The sequence below is a fragment of the Rhagoletis zephyria genome, unplaced genomic scaffold (assembly GCF_001687245.7).
Source record: "Rhagoletis zephyria isolate East Lansing unplaced genomic scaffold, Rhagoletis_zephyria_1.1 Rzeph_scaffold_01432, whole genome shotgun sequence".
NCBI classification, from domain to species: Eukaryota; Metazoa; Arthropoda; class Insecta; order Diptera; family Tephritidae; genus Rhagoletis; species Rhagoletis zephyria.
This window is the reverse complement of record NW_016158516.1, coordinates 88,901-113,095: the sequence shown is the minus strand read 5'-3', so window position 1 is coordinate 113,095 and position 24,195 is coordinate 88,901. Positions and strand designations below refer to the sequence as shown.

Genomic DNA, 24,195 nt, shown 5'->3' with positions numbered 1-24,195 from the left:
ATTATGATAATTTTAAGAGATTACATGTACAAAAAAGAATTATCACGTTTTCCATATGCGATTAACTAAAACTACAGGCACTATAATATTGCATGACAATTTTAGATTTTTTTAATGGGTATTCAAATTCTAAATTACTTTAAAAGACTTAAGTATGTTTTCTTAACCAATATACTATATGTATGTACATAAAGTAAATGAAAATAACGAATAGTCTTCTGCATGTGATGTTTTTGCTGCCTTAAATGCCTCTTTTATGTATCGGAATGTATGTACATACATTTAAGTATGCCTATACTTTTTTTTCATTTAATCATAGTTAAGTGTTTCAAAAATTTCTTATACATAAATTCAGATCTAGTTAGTATGCATTTGATTTTTAAGAGATTATGAAGTTACAAAAATACCTATGTATAAGTGTACGTATGCATGTAGTTATAGTAGATATATGAACTTTTCCCACTATCACTTTTTATATCTAGTTAATGGCTAAACTGACTCGCCTCAATAATTTGCATAAAATTGTCGTGTAAATGGAATGTTTATTCTTATAAATGTGTGTGTGTGTGTGGTTATTATTTTTTCAACTTTCACTTATGATAATGAACGGCATACAATTCCAGTATATGATTGCTTCACTATATTTCTGCAAACCGACTTTTCTTTTCTTACTCTAGTTACTTTTGAAGTTAAATGAGGGTACCTATGGTGTTGAATATACTAATAAATATGTATATTAAACTTTGAATACTTACTTATGTATGTGTGTATGTGCAGGAAAAATATTTAAGTCCAAATAGTAAATTTTTTCGCGTTCAAAATGTTTACAACCGACTTTTGTAGCAAACAAAATGGTTTTGTTATTTTTTCTTAACTTTGAATTTCCTAAATTTTTTTTTGCTAAATATTCTAACTTTTTTTGGTTAATGGAATGTTTTGAGCGAATCTGGTGTGCTGCCTATATTCACGATGCTGTATTACCTTATTGTACCAGATAGTCCTTGTAGCCACGTAACGATTTTAATTGCTTTTTCAATTTTGTTATTAAGTCAGAAGGTTGCACCAGTATGGAAATATCACGACCCACCGAGTTAAGGCGATCACGTATCTCATTTTCTTTGAAGTACAAATTCAAAGGACGTCCATTGATTTCCGTAAGTACCCAAAATGTAAGTGTTGTACCATCACAAGATTGTGCCTAGAAAATATGTAAAATATACAGTTATGGACAATAAAATCAAATCATACTAATACTAGTAATACTAAGCAAATATGTAGCTTTGATGAGCAGTTTCTTCATGGCAGAAATATGTCGTACATATATGCGCTAGGTTTGCCGTTACATGCCGAAGGGCTTCCGCTATTATATTTTTTCTTAAAATAATTATTAGACGATAGCAAAAAATGCACGTTTAATAGACGAACTTTAAAAAGCAACCGTTTTTAATAAGAAACACATTTTGTTTAGAGAACCTATAAAAAACAACAAGCAGTCCTGCTCAGCTATCGGAAAGCTACAACTGCAAAATATGCTCCGACGCAGGCGATTCACAAATGGTTTGCTGCGATGATTGTGACCAATGGTTTCATTCTCATTGCGTTGACGTCACTGCTTCCATTGAGAACGTGGACTGGCACTGTGCAGACTGCTCGGTCTCCTCATTCGGTAGGATAGGAGCTGGAATAAGCAAAGGTGCCTCCAGCAATGCTTGCGACCCAAAGCCGAATAACGAGTTAGAACGCACAGCTAACTCTGTAGCCAAGCAGGGAGCTACTTGCATGCATCATGCGGGTACTACCACAGCAAATCGGCACATCAGCTCTCGACTTGTAAGCGATAAGTCGGCTAGAGCTCGACGACGCCGTACTGAAGCAGAACTAATCGTCAAAAGGAGGAGCTACTTAATAGGCGCAAGAAGCTCCTGTATGAAGTGGAGACTGAGGACGAATGTTCTAATTTGCAAGAACTGGACGCGGTGCAAAAATGGCTTGATGCAACCGGGCCTACCTTGCCCCCTATGATGTCAACGAAAGCATCGCCTGAGTGTCATCCGACCGCAACCGACGTACGTACCGGGCCTTCCACTGTCCCTTCACAGCCATAAGAGGTGTTTGAAGATAACCACATTCAACGTCAAATGAGTTCGATGCTACATAAACTCTCCATACTTGAGAAGCTGTACAAAATCAAACTGCTCCAACAACCAACGCAACGTAACTCCCAAAGTTACTACCCGACTACACGCAAGGACTCAAACAAAGGGAGAACATCCTTCGACGCAACCACAGGATCATTGCTGCCTTACCAAGCCCCTGAAGAACGGCCCCTTTTTTGGCCACCTACCAACACAACAACGGAAATGTGCGAATTTTCTGATGGAGAAAACCGACTGCACTGCGCCAGGGCCTGGAAGGAGCAGCACGGAATGCGGCAAGGAATCTGCTGCTGCATTATTCCTGTTTACCGCATATATTCGAGACACTTAAAATGAAATTTGGTCGCCCATAACTTATCGTTGCGGTGCTTCTGATCCGCATACGTGAAATACGAGCCGTGAAAGAAAACAGACTCCATCTCGCCTTGGAGGTACAAAATGTTTGCGCAACGATGCCACCTGAACAATCCAGAGGTGGAGCTCGAGAAATGTACCGAATTTATGAGTTCTATATATCGTCGCTGCCTAAAGGTGCATCATCGCTTTCAGTGCGCATCTACTGCCGTGTGCGGTACAGATGGTTACGCCTTAATCCACCATATCCTCTCCTTCATAATCAACGCGCTGAGACGGTTATCTCACCAATTGCTAACTCTGGGTACAACGCTCATAGCTGTGCGGTGGAATCAATCCTATTTCGGGTGGTGCCTGCAACGCTTTACAGTAACAATAAAAAGCTTAACACATATTCCTTCTTCGATGATGGTTCTTCGCGCACGCTTATGGATGCTGAGCTACAAGAAAAAGTACAATTGAAGGGCACCTCGCAACCTTTATGCCTGAAATGGACAGCCTATACGCACCGGTATGAAGATGACTCCCAAGTCTTGGAGTTAGAAATCTCTGGAGCCAATGCTAGAAGACGTTTCGTGTTGAAAGATGTACATACCGTGAAAGCTATTGAACTATAAATATGCAGAATAAATATGCATATGGTTGGACCTAAGTCTACGATCCCCTGACGGAAAGGATAACGAACCTGTAGCTGAAAATACACGTTTGGGGTGGACTCTGAAAGGAATTACCGGTAAGCAACAAAGAGCTTCAGGGTATCACGCATTTCATGCTTGCGACTGTGATACTGCCGTCAATGCTGAGTTGCTGCAGATTGTCTAGGAATATGTATACTTAGACAACATAGAAGTCAACCGAAAGTCCACCAGCCTGATATACAAAGATGACGAGCATGCAAATGAGCAACTGAGATCAACTACTAAATGCGTGGATGGCCGCTTTGAAACCGGACTTATTTGGAAACGCACCAGCGCTACGCTGCCGGATAGCCTACCACTTGCTTTATGGAGAGCTCAATGTCTGCAGTCCAAACTTCAAGCACGAACCTGAACTCGCCGCGGATTTGGCGACCAAAATTGCCAATTATGTGGCCGAAGGGTACACAAAACCCCTAGCAGCTGAGGCGGTGTTGGAATAGGGGCGTTGGTACTTGCTAATATTTCTGGTGCGCAATCCGAACAAACCGCAAAAGGTTCGAATTATTTGGTACGCCGCTGCTGAAACAAAAGGCGTGTCTCTTATCTCTATGCTCCTAAAAGGACCAGACCAACTTCCGCAGGTCAGGATAAGGTCACAGGACCAGGATTATCAGCATTTTGTCTGGTATAAGCCGGGAGCTGTTAAACCCGTTTTTTTTTTGCGTTGACTGTGATGACTTTCGGGGCGACCTGCTCATCCAGTAGTTCTCAGTATGTAAAAAACCTTAACGCGGAACAATTAGAAATTACAAATAGCTATCCGAGAGCCGTTGAGTGTATTGTCGATAACTATTACGTTGATGATATGCCTGACAGCGTAGACACAGTGGAGGAGACCACTCGACTCAACAGTGCCGTCAGTTTCATTCACAGCCAGGGTGGCCTTCACATTAGTAACTGGCGTTCGAACTCCGAAACTGTGTTGCGCGCTCTGAAGGTCAACAATATAAACTGCGAGGTAAGCTTGAGTTCTGATCAACCCATAACTGCTGAACCGATTCCCGCACTGTTTTGGCGTGGATCCGCTGTGATCATAGACGCTATTCCCAGTTCGTCGCATTCAGAGTTAGCGAGGTATTGGAGTTATCGGACTCAAAGGACTGCCGATGGATTACTTCAGCTGGCAACGTTGCCGATGACGCTACAAAATGGCATACTTTACTTGACATATCTAATCAAAGCTGATGATTTCGAGGAGGGCAGTTCTTGCAACGTTAACGTATGTATTGGCCGAACGACACAGATGGCCCTCAGACCACCAACGAAGAGCTTAGAGCCAGGTACGTAGGGCACCACGGTACCGCAGAGCCACATCAGGGTTTTTTGTCAATACACGAACGCTTTTCGCGATGGTCGCGGCTTTTGCGGATAATAGCCACGGTGTTAACAAGTGCCCGGGTCTGGAGCACTGTTTTAGTCCACCGCTTCGTCAACGAGTCGAAAAAGATGATCTTAAACGCGCCGAAAGAATGGTGTGGAGAGAAGCCTAGGCTGATGACTTTTCTGACGAAATTGCCCTACTTTCGAAAGGAAACCCGGTAGGTCGAAGGAGCTGCATCTACGTACTTTCGCCTTACCTTGATGAGGACTCCATCCTTTGACTCGATAGTATAGTTAAAAAGAACCCGGTTATACTGCCGGAAACCCACAAAATAACCCGACTGCTCGTTCTTGACTACCACATCCAAGTACTTTCAGGGTAACACGGGCACTGTGGTGAACGAAATTCTACATCCCATGACTACGAACAGTTGTTAACAAGATGCGACGCGAGTGCCAGCTACTCCGCTCCCGCCAAAGATGAGCTGCTTGCCCCCCGTCCCGAATAACTACCTTCGTCCGCCCCCTGCTGGTAGTAGTATGCAGAAGTACAGAGAAACGGCACGGAGTGCGTTTCACTTGTCGCACAACAACAGCTCATGAGTTCTGGAGTGACTACGCTTCTAATTTTAAAGGCACTCGGCGCGAGCTTACTACCGCCTTCGAAGAAATGGATAAGGAGAGGTTAGTAAGTGCCTTCACCAACTCTTATATGCAGTAGAAGTTCATACCGCCCGCCTAGCCGTATATGGGTGGCGCCTGGGACCGTTTCGTGCGCTCTGTAAAAGACATACCATTCAGGATACTGTAGCCATCACGCCTTTCTGATGAATTACTACGCGGTGCTTTAATGGAGGTGGAATCCGTGCTAAATTCACGTCCGTTGGCACTTACATACATCCGCTCGATCATTGCGGAGACGAGGAGGCTCTCACGCCTAACCACTTTCTGTTAGGTAGATCTAGTGGTATGAAACCTTTAATGGAATGGGCTGTAGGACCCCAACGATTGAGAAAAGACTGGAAATATGTCCATCAAATGGCCAACACATTCTGGAGGCGCTGGTTATGTGAGTACATACCCGTGATAACGCGAAGTACTAAGTGGTTCGAGAACGTGAAGCCGATTGCTGAGGGAGATGTCGTCTATATCGGCGATCCTAATGGCCACAGAAACTGTTGGCCGAAAGATAGAGTAATTTCTGTGAGGGTAGGCCCCGACAGGCAAGTGAAAAGCGCACTGGTGAAGACAAATGCTGGAATCTATGATAGACCAGCTACGAAACTCGCCGTACTTTACTGATATTATGGGCCGTGATATATAAAAAAAAATAAAAAAAAATCGGTTTTTAGTATTAAAATAGCTTCTAAGTATTTAAGTTTTTAACACCTTAGTGTACTTTTTCGTTGAGAATTTATGACACTGCAGCAATCCGAAGCCGAATAACTCCTTATGCACATATAATTATTTACTACTAAATGCGCTACTGATCGCTGAAACGGTAGATAAAATTATACAGGAATTGATAGATACATTAAATATTTCAATATGGCTGTCAAAATAAAGAGGTTTCGAAAGGCTCACAGCCGAAATTTTTTTTTGGGGAACGTTGCCACCTGTTTGAAAATGTTTGTTTGTTTTAATTAATAAGATAAATTAAACATTGCAATATGGGTATCAAAATAAAGAGGTTTAGGAAAGTTTGCTACCGGGAATATTTGAGGAATATTTTAAACATTACAATGCTGGTGTTCAATTAAAGCGATTTAAGAAAGTTGACTGTCGAAAATACTTTTGAAAATACTATTTGAAAAACTTAATTCAGTTAAATTGACAAGATAAGGTAAACATTTGAAGAAAGTTCGCGATATGTATGTAGACTGGAGTTATAAGAATTTAAATTAAATTTCCATGAGAAAGCCGAGTAGCATAAAAAATAAAAAATTCTTCATAAATCAAAAATTTGTTTGAAAATCTCTTATCATGAATCTCTTTATTTTATTTTCCAAAAATTAGGCCATACGAGTCTAGGAAGGGAGAAACAATCCAAAAATACTTTTTTCATGTCGTTAGTATGTTAATTTAGTGGCCAAGGCATTCGGTGAAAAGCGTTCATTGTAGCAAGCATACTTTTAACGTGCGTGCTGTCAAACCAACGCCAAAGTCGCCGCGAAAGTTCTATGATGTACGGCCTTTAAACACATTTTTATTGATTGAACAGTCACTTACAATAAAATTTGTCAGCTACAGATGTGAATTGATTGACAGCCATAGTTTACATATGTGTTGAGCTACGAGTACCCTTTTTAACTGAGATGACTAACCTTTTAGAATTTTTCGAATCAGTTAAATAAAACTCAACTTAAAAAAGGTAGTACAAAATATTGCAAAGAAGTACATTTGACTGTACTTTGAAGTACGAAGTACAACGGCTCAAAAAGAAGTACTGTACTTCCGAAAGAAGTACGGTTGGTCACATTGTATAAGCCAAATTTGTAATTAACAACGGACTAGCATAAAAATAAGAAGCAGAGTATGCATTTTATGGAATAACAAATTAGCAGCGATTTTAAAAACGGTTTTGCTATATTTAATGACGAATTTCTGGTTAATTATTTCTGATATTTTTTTTGTGGCGTCTTAATGTTAATTTCAGTAGTGTTATTGTGCTTTGTACCACGATGTATAATAAATAAATAAGGTGTTTAGATATTTGTTATTCTTTTAATTTACTCAATAATATGTATACAAAGGTACCAGTCCAAAAAGCAACCAAAAGAATTTTCTACTCACCTTAGGCGGCAGTCCGTGCCGTGCAGCTAAGCTATTTGGCACTACATCGACAATGGTCGCTAAATTACCATCCCGTATTAGACCCAAACACTGACCCTCACGTTCACGTCGTATAGCGTAGCCGCGACCGAATGGTATGCGACGTACGAGCACCTCGACCTACCAATGCAAGATGCATAAAACTCAATTATGTTAAAATAATTCGAATATTATATCTGCATGTATGCATAAATGCACACAAAGCAAAACAAAACTTACGAAAAGCGTGTTAGTGTTGCGAATAATTTTATTTGCCTCACTCGCAGTAGTTACCGCTGTACCGGCTATAGAGAGAAGTTGATCCCCAATATGTAATGCATTATAGAGCACCGGATGTTCCTTTTGCTTCCAACCTGCTACCCTGAATTTCAAATTATATATGTAACTATTTGAAAATTTTTTCTTGCAAAGCGCTTCAGGTTTCTTCTACCTACCATACAGCACCAAAAGCATCTACCCAAGCAATGGAACCAACGCAGTCTTTTCGACGCAGCTGCAGTCGCACACCGCCCGGGTGCATAATTTCTCGTCGTAGTTGCATGACTTGGTGTTCGCGCAATGTCATGCGTTTATTCGCTGGTGAATTAGTAGCACCGCTGTGTGGAGGCATCGGAGACGATATACCCACGTTGCTGCTAGGTCCACTGATGCCTCCACCACCACCATTTATTATCTCATTCTCTACGCTGCGAAATGGTTGGGGCGGCTGTTGAAATCGGAGCGCTATATTACGCCCACCAGGAAGTTCATTGTTATTGGCGCCACGTGCCACGCCTGTGCGTGCATCCGAAGTGGAAGAGCTACGTCGACGTTGTTCCAGCAAATCACAATTACGATTACGACCGGATTGTGGCACATTTGAGCTGCCACTGGCGGTTGCTGCTGATGTGCTGTCGCCATTGTTATTAAATGTCGCTGTCAAGTTACTTTTATTACCACTCCCAGCTGCAGACTTGCCTTTTCCTACAACAGTTTTAAGTAAATGAAAATCTCTGCGACTCGGTCGAGTCGTTATCACAGCTTCTGTAAGACCGCGCGTTAGTAGGTGACTACGAGTTGGCAAGGGATGCGCCATAGATGTTGTGTTCGTGGTGATAGTAGGAGCGTTGTGCTGCGTCGTAGCTGCAACAATTAGATGTGACGGCGGTGGTGGTGAGGACGTGCCTGTACGAGTCAGTATATTTGTAGGTGTTGCTATGCGACGCCTATCTGATGCCGGACTGCCGTTAGGCGGATGAGCTCGCGTCATTAGAGGAGACTGGATTGTTTTGTGTCGACTTTTTGGCGGCAGCGATGGCATTTCCTCGCTAGTAGTAGTTGAAGGGCTAACTGTACGCGTTGATGTTGTGTATTTGTTTTGCTTTTGTCCATCGGCTACCGGTTTAGGGGAAGAGGGCTTGGAAGGGCCATCGTTCAATGGGTTTCCAACTGAATTGGGCAAGACCTGAAGTGAAGACATGCAATAATTTTCATTATATACATCTGTTATACGTACCTACATACATAAAAGGGTAAGTATATTTACCTCAACTGTACGTGTGTGAGCCGGCAGATCACTAATCACAGTAGGGGAGAGTAGCGACGTTGTACACATCGCTGTGCTTACGACTGTAGCGTTTGTTGCCATTTCCTGTGTCGGCGGAACGCTAGTCGATAGAAAAACCTTTTCATAATGCACCGAACCTATATTGTGTTTGATTGTTGCATCTTCAGCTGTGGCGCGATTTTCCGATTTTGTCAACACACTAGCATTATTCACTGTTATATTTGTTATACCAGAGGTATTGGCCGACAATATGATTTTCTTCGTCATTTTTGGTGTACCTCCAACAACAGCTGCCTGCGAATGAGATGCATTCGACTCTGTTGTGTAGCAAGTGCCATATAAGGACACAGTATTGTTAATGATGGCATGACATGTTTCATGCTCACTTGTCGTTACTGCTGGCGTATTTCCAGTTACATGTACTGTTGTTATCTTAAACTCCTCCGCGGTCGTACCTGTTGTTGATGCAGTAATGCCCTGGATATTCTTTTTTGCTGATGTCGCATATTGGGTTGTTGTGGTAGTGGTTGTAGCATTAATAGTTGTAGTGCCAACTACTTGAATTGTACTACTATTTGCTTTAGTGGACGGAATAATTTGTACATTACTTTTGTACTCAGGCTGTGTCGTTTCAGGGAACTTGAAAATTTCTCCTGTCACTCGTTTACTGGACATTTTCGCACTGGTTTTCGTTTCGTTCGGTTTTGCAAGTTCATTCGAATCGTTATCGTTGGTCGATACCTGTATGATGGTGATGTTCATTTTATCTAAGTCTAGCTGCTCAATTGAATCATTATTAGTTGACGAAAATGAAGTATTTTGCCATGGTTCAGCTTGAGGATCTGTGCTAATCTCTAGTGCTGTAATATTATCATTACTAGAGGTGGTAGAAACATTATGATTTCCTGATGATTTTGCGGCATGTTTTCGTGACGAATCGGCAGCGCCGGCGGATAAGGAACGAGACGTTTGAAGCCTTCGAAAAAGAAAACAATCATAAATGACTCACAGGAAATAATGAAAAGTACTAAGCTTTTACTTCTTTATTAATTTTTTACCAATCTGTTTTTTTTTTTTGTTATTTATGGCCTTATAACAAATATATTCAACAAAATGTTATTAAGCTTGAGACCGTTTCTAATAAAAAAAATTTGCGGAAAAACAACAACAGTTTACTCTTGCAGTGACAGATAAGGTAAGTCTGGGTCGCTCCGGTTACGTAGACCCGACTGTCGTGTGAACTTCATAAGCTTCTTAAAGTCGCCCATCTGGAACTCGGCAGGCATTCGGCTTAAATGGAGTCAGGTAACTCGGTCAGACCGAGACCTAAATAGATAGTTGAATAAAATACTGCAACCAGTAGGTATATGTGCCCCAGCTTATCACAGTACCTCACCTAGCCCTAGAGACTTTAGAAATTTAAGAAATGATCCCGGGATGTAGAGTGTATGTGGTCCTCTCTTGGCCATAAATGCCCTATGCTCCTCTCTCTTCTACGTGCGATGGCCTCACACTCCAGAAGGAGGTGCAATGGAGTCTCCTTGGCAGCGTCACAGAAGCGACATAATACATAGGTCACTAGACCAAACTCCTAAGTTACACAAGTGGCCTCTTAACCGGCAGTGACCCGTCAAAATATCTGTAATGATCTTTATGGTTCGTCTCCACCAATTCTTAACTGCAGTTTATGCCTATTAGAACAAGGAGATTACAAATTGAAGGGGGCAATACCTCCTACTAAGTACAAGAAAACAAAAGGAGAAAAGCAAAAATTAAGAAAGAAACCTTTCCGCTCAGCCCATGTTGAAATTCTTGGAACCTATTTGAGCACTTAACTACAGTTACGCCTCTGGTGGAAATATTCTGTTAGTGTTTCTCCAAGTAAGCTTTTGGATTGACGAAGACCCATGGTATTACGCCAATCAGCGCTTCTTTATCGTGTTTGGGACCTATTGAAGGAAAGGGTTTCGGTCATACAGGGGTCGTGGCAGTAGCCAGTCTAGCCAGATGGTCATTACCTTCAACTCCCATGTTCCCTGGTACCCAAAGCAATTGGAGGGTATTATTCTCAGCCAGAGCTTTAAGCCTCTCTACACACTCCAGAACCACCGATGATTTGATTTCGAAGGATAAGAGAACCTCGAATGCCGCCTGGCTATCGTTTAAAATCGGGATCCTCTTGCTTCAATACTTCCATTGGACGTTAAGCACACAGACTGATGGCACAGACTGGGGAATGTTTCCAGGAGCCCTGAGAGTTTCAGTCTAGGGCCATAAACTCCTGATCCTATCACCTCAGGAGTTTTTGAGTCACCTATGTATCACCTTAATGTGCTTGCCTGAATAGAAGTCTTCCAGGTTGCCTTACTGTGTGTTATAACCTTATATTTTCTTTCGGAAACCACTACTTTATGCATGTCGTCCCTGGGGAGCAGAACTAGAGGGAGCTGGGAGCCCAGCCTGTCCCAGTTCCTGTAGATAAATCTTTACCTTTGCCAAAGCACTCTCTCGCAAAATTAAGAGAGTCCGCTTCGCTCCCGAGGGCTAGTCTTATAGTGCCCTCCCAATTGACAGATACCAAATTGAGCAATTCTGTTGTCACGAGTTGGTTGCTTTAAGAATGAGCTTCAGCGGCAAAGACGGGAGGAAACACCTTGTTGTTGTCAGTGTGTATTTTTCATGTCTATACTAGCTGCATTTTTTTGCACGCTCAACTCGGGTAAAATTTCCTTTAACTACTTAAGCTGGTAACTAGCAAGAAACAAGTGATTAGTTCAACGGGATTTAGACATAAAAAACAATTGAAATCTTATTATATTAAACGAGCAATTCTTGTNTCCTCGCTAGTAGTAGTTGAAGGGCTAACTGTACGCGTTGATGTTGTGTATTTGTTTTGCTTCTGTCCATCGGCTACCGGTTTAGGGGAAGAGGGCTTGGAAGGGCCATCGTTCAGTGGGTTTCCAACTGAATTGGGCAAGACCTGAAGTGAAGACATGCAATAATTTTCATTATATACATATGTTATACGTACCTACATACATAAATAAATAAGTATATTTACCTCAACTGTACGTGTGTGAGCCGGCAGATCACTAATCACAGTAGGGGAGAGTAGCGACGTTGTACACATCGCTGTGCTTACGACTGTAGCGTTTGTTGCCATTTCCTGTGTCGGCGGAACGCTAGTCGATAGAAAAACCTTTTCATAATGCACCGAACCTATATTGTGTTTGATTGTTGCATCTTCAGCTGTGGCGCGATTTTCCGATTTTGTCAACACACTAGCATTATTCACTGTTATATTTGTTATACCAGAGGTATTGGCCGACAATATGATTTTCTTCGTCATTTTTGGTGTACCTCCAACAACAGCTGCCTGCGAATGAGATGCATTCGACTCTGTTGTGTAGCAAGTGCCATATAAGGACACAGTATTGTTAATGATGGCATGACATGTTTCATGCTCACTTGTCGTTACTGCTGGCGTATTTCCAGTTACATGTACTGTTGTTATCTTAAGCTCCTCCGCGGTCGTACCTGTTGTTGATGCAGTAATGCCCTGGATATTCTTTTTTGCTGGTGTCGCATATTGGGTTGTTGTGGTAGTGGTTGTAGCATTAATAGTTGTAGTGCCAACTACTTGAATTGTACTACTATTTGCTTTAGTGGACGGAATAATTTGTACATTACTTTTGTACTCAGGCTGTGTCGTTTCAGGGAACTTGAAAATTTCTCCTGTCACTCGTTTACTGGACATTTTCGCACTGGTTTTCGTTTCGTTCGGTTTTGCAAGTCCATTCGAATCGTTATCGTTGGTCGATACCTGTATGATGGTGATGTTCATTTTATCTAAGTCTAGCTGCTCAATTGAATCATTATTAGTTGACGAAAATGAAGTATTTTGCCATGGTTCCGCTTGAGGATCTGTGCTAATCTCTAGTGCTGTAATATTATCATTACTAGAGGTGGTAGAAACATTATGAGTTCCTGATGATTTTGCGGCATGTTTTCGAGACGAATCGGCAGCGCCGGCGGATAAGGAACGAGACGTTTGAAGCCTTCGAAAAAGAAAACAATCATAAATGACTCACAGGAAATAAGGAAAAGTACTAAGCTTTTACTTCTTTATTAATTTTTTACCAACCTGTTTTTTTTTTGTTATTTATGGCCTTATAACAAATATATTCAACAAAATGTTATTAAGCTTAATAAAAAAAATTTTGCGGAAAAACAACAACAGTTTACTCTTTGGTAGAAGTTATAGCTGCTATTACGGAGATCACCACATCTCCTGCAGTAGGGAGTGTTACTGCAGTGACAGATAAGGTCGCTCCGGTTACGTAGACCCGACTGTCGTGCGAACTTCATAACCTTCTTAAAGTCGCCCATCTGGAACTCGGCAGGCATTCGGCTTAAATGGAGCCAGGGTAACTCGGTCAGACCGAGACCTAAATAGACAGTTGAATAAAATACTGCAACCAGTAGGTCTATGTGCCCCCAGCTTATCACAGTACCTTACCTAGCCCTAGAGACTTTAGAAATTTAAGAAATGATCCCGGGATGTAGAGTGTATGTGGTCCTCTCTTGGCCATAAATGCCCTATGCTCCTCTCTCTTCTACGTGCGATGGCCTCACACTCCAGAAGGAGGTGTAATGGAGTCTCCTTGGCAGCGTCACAGAATACATAATACATAGGTCACTAGACCAAATTCCTAAGTTATACAAGTGGCCTCTTAACCGGCAGTGACCCGTCAAAATATCTGTAATGATCTTTATAGTTCGTCTCCACCAATTCTTAACTGCAGTTTATGCCTATTAGAACAAGGAGATTACAAATTGAAGGGGGCAATACCTCCTACTAAGTACAAGAAAACAAAAGGAGAAAAGCAAAAATTAAGAAAGAAACCTTTCCGCTCAGCCCATGTTGAAATTCTTGGAACCTATTTGAGCACTTAACTACAGTTACGCCTCTGGTGGAAATATTCTGTTAGTGTTCCTCCAAGTAAGCTTTTGGATTGACGAAGACCCATGGAATTACGCCAATCAGCGCTTCTTTATCGTGTTGGGACCTATTGAAGGAAAGGGTTTCGGTCATACAGGGGTCGTGGCAGCAGTCAGTCTACCCAGATGGTCATTACCTTCAACTCCCATGTTCCCTGGTACCCAAAACAATTGGAGGGTATTATTCTCAGCCAGAGCTTTAAGCCTCTCTACACACTCCAGAACCACCGATGATTTGATTTCGAAGGATAAGAGAACCTCGAATGCCGCCTGGCTATCGTTTAAAATCGGGATCCTCTTGCTTCAATACTTCCATTGGACGTTAAGCACACAGATTGATGGCACAGACTGGGGAATGTTTCCAGGAGCCCTGGGAGTTTCAGTCTAGCGCCGTAAACTCCTGATCCTATCACCTCAGGAGTTTTTGAGCCACCTATGTATCACCTTAATGTGCTTGCCTGAATAGAAGTCTTCCAGGTTGCCTTACTGTGTGTTATAACCTTATATTTTCTTTCGGAAACCCCTACTTTATGCATGTCGTCCCTGGGGAGCAGAACTAGAGGGAGCTGGGAGCCCAGCCTGTCCCAGTTCTTGTAGATAAATCCTTACCTTTGCCAAGGCACTCTCTCGCAAAATTAAGAGAGTCCGCTTCGCTCCCGAGGGCTAGTCTTATAGTGCCCTCCCAATTGACAGCTACCAAATTGAGCAATTCTGTTGTCACGAGTTGGTTGCTTTAAGAATGAGCTTCAGCGGCAAAGACGGGAGGAAACACCTTGTTGTTGTCGGTGTGTATTTTTCATGTCTATACTGTGTTACTGTGGTAACTAGCAAGAAACAAGTGATTAGTTCAACGGGATTTAGACATAAAAAACAATTGAAATCTTATTATATTAAACGAGCAATTCTTATATATATATATCTGAGTAGGCAATATCTCCGAGAAGAGTATAAGGTTGCCACCTATTCGAAATTAGTTACAAATTAATTAAAACATCATAATATGGGTATCAAATGGAAGGTATTTTAAAGATCCCTAATTCAAAAGTATTTTTAATAACGTTGCCACCTATTTTGAATCGCATATTTATTTAATTTTTTGTTTAGAAGAAAAAGGTAAAATATTACTATTTATGGGTACCAAGAGGTTCGTAAACAATGCTTTCCCTATACACAAAATGTTATGTCTTAGGTGTAAGGTTGCCACTTATTTTCGATTCTACACAATTTATCTAAATCATCGCAATATGTATATCAAATGAAAGATATTGTTGAGAACTTTGGTCAGAAAATGTTTTCCATCAGGGTTGCCAGGCTTTCTTGTAATAAAAATTTTTATTTTGTTAATCTCGATCAACATTTTTTTTATCTATACATAGTACACATACGCTCAAGATATGTACCATTCATTCCAGCGTATTTCGCAATAGTGTTGCCCCTAAATTTTAGAGTAAGGAATTTACTTAATAGATATGGAAATTCGATTTTTTTGGTTTATTTCCAAAATATTTTTTTAAAGCTATCCAAATCTTGAAAACTTTAAAAAGTATATGCACTCCGGGCAAAGCTCGGTCAACCTGGTACTTAGTAATTATGCGAGGTATTTGCGTAATATATATACTTATTTAAAATATAAATCGTGTATGTATATACGAAAACAAAAATTTCCCTCTCCACTTTCTCATTAACAATTCACAATAGAGCAGTTTTTTCACTTAACAACACTACTCTTCGGGTCGCGTATTTTTTAACGACCTGGCTGAACTCGGATAAATAGCCGAGTTTGTGTTGTTGCTTAGCGTGTATTTCGTCATTTAAGCGAGTGTTCCTTTGTTGCTCGGTTGCAAAAGAATGGACCTACTGTTACAACCTCCGCGGTAGGTGGCTGGTAGTGTAGTATACTGTCAAAGCCGAAGTATTGGCTTGATAATGTTGTTGCGCTGCTAACGCCCAGAATAAAATCTGGGGCAGGAGCTAAGGCAATGCAAAGGGAATCCACTTTTCGAGTATATCTTGTTTTGTGAGCTTAACATTCTGACGTTATTGATCTAGCTCTGTCCAAATCTCGGGCGAGGTGGTCAATTTTAAAATGGAGGGTCCTAAGTGAAGATTCATTCTCGGACCATAGGTATATTGAAATTTTACTGGTTGTGTTTTAGGGAGGAGCTTTAGAACTCGCTTGTTTCGCCACCTAGAATTCGATTACAGAGCATTGACGGCTGCTCTTCTAGTATGCTCAGATAATGGTTTGTTGCCAGACCGGTGGCAAGTAAAGACGCTAGAAGATATGCTATTGAATCATTTGACAGCTTCAAATCGCCCGGTACGGATGATATCCTACATATGGTACTCAAAGAGGATACTGAGCTTTTGATGGTGACCTTGAAAAATATTTTCATTGGACGCTTGCACTTGCTTTCGTACCACAATCTTGGAGACTAGTAGACGTTGCCTCGTATCCTTATCGATGCTAGGGGCGACTATACTATTCATAAAGGCTTCAGGCTGATTACCATGATGTCTGTCATGCTGAAATATTCGAAGAGATAGGTTGAATGGCGCATTTGTAGTGATGCGCTTTCATCCCATCTTCAGCCTTTGCATCAGCATGCGTATCAGAAGGGGAAGTCTTGTTGACACACCTCTGCAAAATCTAGTTGCCAGAATTAAGACTTCGCCTCGGGAATTTCTGTAGACTATGAGGGTGCTTTTGACAATGCCACCTTCGATTCTGTGCTGATAAATTGGATTCATTCAATGTTGGCGCAGAGGGTCGTTAAGATTCAGGCACAAGGGGGTCAATATGACATGTGAGGAGTTAATAGGCGCTGTACTCAGAGTGGTGTGCTCTCTTCATCGATATTGGTAATTGATGCCCTGCTGTTCAAACTTAACGGCTCTAATGTCTAATGTTCTCTAACAGTCGTTTGCTAGAAAGCGCAAATCCAACAAAAACTAGTGATGAACTCTTCACCAGAAAGAGGAAGTTGGACGACCCTTTAAAGGAGTCACTATTAGATTTCTTTCGAAGTGAATTTTTTAGGTGTACTTGCTCCTAGATAGTAAACTTATATGAAGTCTTACGTTGAGCAAAATACCATCAAAGCTTTAACAGCATTCTGACAATCTAAACTGGTCTTTCATCTAGATAAATTTTGACTATTTGCGGCTTTATGATAGCACCCATAATCAGGTACGCATCTGTGGTGTGGTGGAGCAGACTCTCAATCAAAAGCGTGGGCAATCTGGTGTCAAAACTTCAAATAACGATAGCAGAGTGATGTACGAGAGCTTCACTAAAACACATGGGCGCCCTGGATGCACTGCTAAAACTACCGCGGGGAGGCGCTTAAGGGTATCTGTATGCTTAAAAGAAATGGGTTCTGGTATGAGTGTACAGTGTGGTGTGACGCGGAAATTGCAGGAGGCAAAGATTTGGACTTAAATGTCTTTTCAATGCCCCAGGCTAGTACGCCACCATTATCTTTGCTAAAGATGCAATAATGGCAGGCTTAACCCCAAAACTGTGCTTATACCCCGTGCTTATACATTGTAGAATCTTTACTGATGGCTCTAAAATTCATGCAGCGTCAGAATCTTGATACTATATCGATAGTAACGGCGACAATCTTCACTTCTCTCAAGGCGAGGTATTTCAGCCGAGGTATCTGCAATCCTCGAAGTCATGGACTACATTGTGGAAATAGGTAGAGAAGCAAGAGTTGCCAACCTCTTCAAAAGTACGAGTAGGTCGGCAATCCCAGTCCCGACTAAATTATGTTGGAAAATATAACGAACTTGTTTTACTCTGGGTGCTAGGGCACTCGCTAGTAACTAGTAATGTGACCATCTGGTTAGAGAAGGCTCAGACCGGGCATCCTTCGGTCCGTAACCAGTAGTAACACTCCGTCAGAAACTTGGTGAATATTTCGTTCAGCAATGACTGGCAAGTAGGCAAAACTCAACTGTTGACCTCAATTTCAGAGGTATGTTGTTTTACCAAGTAGATGAAACTGCACACAGATCCAATGACCGCAACTAAACCAAATTATTATGGAACCACCCTTTTCGATAAAAAAAAAAGTTCACGTGGTCTAAAGTTACCTGCTGGTAACATAAATACATAAAAAAAATATGTATTCCGACAAATATATATGTGTATTGACAACCTCCTCCTTTTCTGAAGTCGGTTAAAAAAGTACCAAAGTTATTTTCTCAAGCTTTGGTATAGCTATAATAATTTTGGTAAAAAATAAAAATAAATGTAGACTCTCCAGATTGTTATCAATACTATTGAAGTTACTTATGGGACGTCAGTTCTGGAATTTCTTTTGTGAAGGTTGACCTCCTTTGAGTATGTGTCTCGCATTATCTTGGCAACAAATCGAGAAAAGGGTGAAATAACGAGTTGTTGTTTTAATACACTTAAAGCGTTGATGAAGATATTTGATCGTCTCCGTGGCGCTTTAGGGTCCCCTTATTTTCACTATAACTACGGGTCAATATCTTTAAGATTTGAATCATGCACCAGTATTATATACCTAACATCAAACGTACTTTGTTCATTGACCTTCACGTTAGTATCCACAGTAATTTCCGTGTTAATAAAAAAAAAACGCCTACTGAAAAATGCACTTTTTGCCGCTTAGGCCCTTTTGGCGGTTAGGGCTCGATATGATTTCCCAAAACTGTGCTCAGGAAATATTTGACTTCTTTTATCTCAAAAATGAACGATTGTCGTTCATAAAATACATAAATAAATATATATTTTATTAACACCGAAAAAAAAGAATAAACAAAGAGATTTTCCAATTCAAAACCAAAAAAAAGATGTATGAAGGATCGCTCTGCAGCAATGAGAGTAACGAGTACGAGGTCAACTCTGATACACTGGACCAGTTATACAAGGAGCAGTTGCAGACGCTACGAGAACTCGTCTTCAAAGAAAGCCGCACTGAAGATATTGAGCTTTGTCGGAAATGGCTGAAAATATTTAGTAAGACTAGCAAAGCGGAGAAAATGGCTAGAAATTGCCTATGCTCATTGATGCAGCTACAGCTAAAGGAACAAGGTACCTTGGGTGAACCATTCACTAATTTACAGAACTGCAATCGTGATTTGGAGCGCGTCCTGCACGAGTTGGATGCACAAAGTTCCATTAGCGCCAATTATATGCAGCAAACGCAAACAATGCGCACGTACTCTTCACATGCGCAAGGTAATCAATACTATCTACATCGCTGCAATCAAAAACGCCGACACATTCATCAGTGCATGTACGAATATGCTACTGAAGAGAATGGCGAGGGTAATATTGTTAGTGCTCATAGTGATTACAATTGTGAACATGAGCAGACTAATCAAGACGTAATTTACGCTGAAAAAAACATCAATTATAGTCAAGCTGGTGGCGATGCCGACAGACTTGACGAGCTATCAACGGAATGTGAGGAAAACGAAAAACTAACAGAGAATCTATTGCTACGCCGCGAATTGGACGAATTACGTTTGCAATTGACCGAGAAGGAAATCGAAAATATACGCTTGCACGAGATAGCGCAGAAATATGAAATGGAAAATTGCAATTACGCGAAAGTACTGGAGGGAATATGTAAAAATTTACTCGAGGCATTAAAGAAAGCATTGCAGCATTTGAGTGTCGAGGAGCAACCAACTTTTCCAATGAAGCTATTTGAAATAATATTCAAGGATTTCGAGTTAAATGTGGAATTTTTCAAATGTATAAAAGCTTGTGACAATGATTTCGAGGATATAATTGCAAAGCGTTTCGAAAGCGAGCTTAGCAAGCGCAAGGAGAAAATGAATCGCCACATTTGTAGTAAATACGTTAGAGGCAAAAAGCGTATGCAAGCAAAATATGAACAGCGTTTGCGTATGCAAAATTGGGCACAACGCCTGCAATTGAAATTGGTGAAGCTGAAATGTTTCTCAGCATTGAGGCAAATGTTTATAAATGCTCAACTGGTAAAAGATGGAACGGGCGTGAATGAAAAAATGTGGGAAATGTTGCGAGTATTGGAAGAGAAATATCAGACAATAGTAAATGAGATTATTTAGGCTGTGGGAATTTATATGCATAAATATATCTTAGTTTCAATATAGAAAAAAATGAGCGCATTTAGTCCCTTCGCGCAGAAGTGAAACTTCATAGAAAAAAATTTTAGAAAGGAAGAAGGTTCCAATATATTTTCTAACGTCCATGTACTTAGTTGTACACCTTCATTATAATAAACTGCTTTGTTAACCCATAATTATTTGAAAAATAATCTTAGTCTTATTAACCCAATCTCAATTCTTATCTGTAACCAAAATCAACAAATTTAATCTTTATCATTACCTACATCCTTTAATCATTAACTTTATCTTTATCAGCCTTATTATGAGTTGCATTTTCGACCGAAATCCTTCCCTTTTCGCTTCCGTGTATTCACTGCGGGCGGATGAAAAAAAATCGTTCGGAACTCATGATTAGGGGCTATATCCATTATTCTTGCCTTTGTCCTCATCTTTGACTTTCTCCTTGTCTTTTTTTAGTCATAATTCTCCTCCTCTGGCTCGACAAGCCTGAGGCCGGGCAAGCGGGTGCCGTCGATCGGCGCTGACCAGAGTGCTTCCGGCATCAGCGTGGTCGGGTTGGAGGGGCATGCGAAGAAATGATGAGTGCTGAGTTCACCCGAGAAAGATACCTGTCGAGTTTGCAGCACCACCCAGAGCGGAGTTATGCCATAGTGCATCTGGTCTCAGCAGTTCTCCTTTTTTGTCCATCGGAGGAGGCCGACTACCTTGCCTTTTTCTGACTGCATCACCACTCTATATCTCGCTGTGTCTACGTACGGCTCAATGTTCATTCTTCAATCGTGCAGATGTCTTCTCACGTTTCGGAAGGACAGTCCGTTTCGAAGCACAGCGTTGTTGCGTGGAAACAACCACGGTAACATCCCACGAGGAATTACTCGATATCATGGTGTTGTGTTCTTTCACCGCCAGAATTTAGCTTTCTTCTAGGAGGTGATGCTCGGACGAACTAGTCGACTAACCGTTCGTTTTTTGATTTTTCGACTGATGGTATGTTAACGTATATTTCAAACACATTCTGTTTATTCTGGAATGTATAAAGAAACGCAGCCAATGATTTAGGAATTTCCATCATCCCTTGTCCAGTATAGTTTGCAGATGCAGCCAATATTTTTTACGAGTATTTATTAAGTTTTTCCTGTGTGTAATCAAAGCTTGAAATCAATTTTTAACCAGCATCCCGATGAGCGCAGAACCCGTTGACCCCATCCGATAGGTGGGGCAGGAGTCGAGATATTTGGAAAATCCGTATTTATGGCCCAATTTGTTTTATAGAACGTATATTACTTAAATGGAAAGAAATAACTCCACCAAAAATTTAGCCGTTAGGTGGTCCGGGGATCGATTTTTCTGTTTTATTGACCTCTAATAAAAGCTTGTCTATTTTTTTTTTAATTACTTGCTTGTTAATTTCTTGACTACTTATGCAACAATTCTAATAACAATAATTTTGTTGTGAACAACTGTCACTACTCGAATAATTTCGGTTAGTCGATTTTCAGAGTGATCCATGTTGATCGAAAGTGAACGGTTAGTAGAATTAGAGCGGTCAATCGAATACTTGCTATTCGACTATCAACTGTTGATGTTTTTGTCCTTTGCCATTCTTCCTCTTATTTGCACTACAATCGTTTGTCGGTTTGGGCCGAGACCAAAAAGCTTCCCCAATTGCCTCCTTTGTGGATTTGCGTGAGTTGTTCATGCCGTTTGCAGAAATTTTGTTCGTGGGCGTCCTTGCTTTCGTTGTCCGCCCATTGGTGCGGAGTCAAAGGATCTATTCACTGGAGCCTCATCAGCGCAATCGTTGTATTTTTATGCGCTTAACTATGTCCGTATATGGGGGGAAAAATGACAACAATATAGTGGAGAATGTTTCCAGACACATTGTATATATAAATGTATACAAAACGAAGGAGTAAATTTTTTATTCGGGTCTGTATTTGTTTTCTATAAACGAAGTATATGGCGATTGTAAGTTAATGCTGAATGTGATTAATAGAGCCGAGTTATTAATATCTACACCTTCTTCCATTTCACTTTTATATTGCATATTATTAATTTGATGTACATATCAGTATTTTCCTTCAGCTCTACAATAAAAATTCAAGTCTATAAAAAAGAACAGAAACTGAACTCGCAGTTCCTCGCAGCTGGGACTATTTCAGATAGGACAGGCATATTTAGTGTTTACTTGTCCCTAAGTATAATTTATACCATGTTGTGACCGACATCGAAAACATGTTTCCGTTGCTAAAACTGGTTTTCGACCTAAATCTTCTATTTTCGTCCAAGTAAAATCTGTCAAACGAAAACCAGTTTTCGCTGAAAACTACTTGAAAATTCACGTTCCACTGATTCCAATCGGCATCTGCTCTAATTTTTTCGATTATTTATCGAATTGGAAGACACATTTTATCATCTTTGATACGCCATTTCGGATTTATTGTTAATTGGTCGGCCAAAGTAAAATAAGAATGAAAGTAAAAGGTTGTTAATGAAAAGAAAATGAAGGAAAAATATTTTGGTTTTGTTTTTGTGCAGCAAAATGGTAATTAAAGGAAGTAAGAAATGTCAACGAAAACACTGACAACCGGTGTGAACAGCCTTCAGACCACAATACCAAAACTCGTGTTCGTTGTCGGTCAGAACTTGGTATTAGCTCGCTTCTTAGGTCCTTTTGTAAATATCCCGCTTTAAAGTAAGCACTCGAAAAGTTTTACACTCACAAATTATTTAAAATTTCACGTGAAACTGTCTTATAAATTTCACCAGATATAAAGCAATGCTTGACCACAGATATATTTGTGCTTTATATTTGTTGGTTTTATTGGGCTTGCGGATTTTAGACATTGCAATCACTGGTGGATCTGCTGGATTATGATTGCAAAATACAAATACAAAATTACAAACCTATCGACAGATACATTTCTGTAAGTAACCAATACGGTGTCTTCTGCAGAAACAACGGTAAATATTGGCTTATTTCGGGGTAAATTTTGAACCTTGAAAGTGCTCTAGCAACTTATGATTTGCAGATATATCTTTCCTTTTCGGGATATAGGTTCTTTCGAGCAGTAGAAATACACAAATGTACAAATTTTATATAAATTCAACAAATATTGAGTATTTTAAGGGTATTTGAGTTTTCTAAGTATGTGTATTTTATTCAAATACATGGGTATAAATGATTTTCCATACACAATCACTTCGTCTTCATTTTGCAAACACGTGCTTGCGCTAGAAATGAGAGGAGACAAAAAGTATGTGTGCGTATGTCTGTAGGTATTTCGGATTTTGAGTAACAGATTTTTATCGATTTTATTTTTTATCGATTTTATTATCGAAACTTTTATCGATATTATTATTGATTTTGCTATTGATATTTTCAGAACTTATCGATATATTAAACGATATTTTTTATCAATTTAGTTATCGATATTTTAATAGATTTTGCAATCGATTTTTTAAAGATTTTGTTATCAATTTTGTTTTCTGCATTTTTATCGATTTTGTTATCGATGTTTTTATCGATATTATTATCGATTTTGTTATCGCTTATGTTATCGATATTTTTTCCTTAGTGAGTGCCTTCGTTTTTGACTTGGATGTGCTCTTACCATACCACGTATTCTACGTTTAAATTTAGCGGCTGTGTTGTTGTTGTTGTAGCGGCTACAACAACCCCGCCCAGGACGGTTGGTATCTCAGTCGTTGTCGTCAAGTTCCACTAACGGCAACCCTAGGAAGCGTGCAGCATCTGTGGGGTTCGTCCACAGGGACAAGGCCGTTATGGTTGTCGGGTTTTCCGGGCATGCGAAGAGATGTTTCGAGTCATGTGGGGTCTCTCCGCATGCCGGACATTCATTCGGCACATCCTCATTCAACCTACTCAGGTAGGAGTTCAACCTGCTGCAGTAGCCGGAGCGAAGTTGTGCAAGTGTTGTGCGTGTCTCCCGAGGCAGATGAAGCTCCGTTCGTCTATGTTCGGGGGTGGTATGCCTAGAACGGCATTCACAAGTCTAGAGTCTACATAACTCGAGACTGAGTCCCTGTGAATGCCGTTCAGGGCCTGTCGGTAAGCTGTCGGGTCCAGAGGTTGCTTAATGAACCTCTGGACTTCGTCCGTCAGTTCATATAGATGCCTCCTGACGTGCCTAGGCGAGGGCTCCTCTGCAAGCAGCTGTCTGCTTGGGTG

At 40.6% G+C, this 24,195-nt stretch overlaps 1 protein-coding gene across 1 annotated transcript in view; it reads right to left on the bottom strand.

Moving 5' to 3' along the window:
* Positions 1 to 298: 298 nt before the first annotated feature.
* The window catches only part of LOC108363996 (mucin-5AC), a 27,827-nt gene continuing 3,930 nt past the window's right edge, over positions 299 to 24,195 (bottom strand). Inside the window, exons 5-9 of the mRNA XM_017617538.1 lie at positions 11,974 to 12,964; positions 7,795 to 8,804; positions 7,580 to 7,721; positions 7,322 to 7,480; positions 299 to 1,198 (exon numbers count right to left, since the gene is read on the bottom strand). Coding sequence (XP_017473027.1) covers positions 983 to 1,198; positions 7,322 to 7,480; positions 7,580 to 7,721; positions 7,795 to 8,804; positions 11,974 to 12,964 — 2,518 coding nt within the window. The 3' untranslated portion in view covers positions 299 to 982. The remainder of the gene's footprint in view (positions 1,199 to 7,321; positions 7,481 to 7,579; positions 7,722 to 7,794; positions 8,805 to 11,973; positions 12,965 to 24,195) is intronic.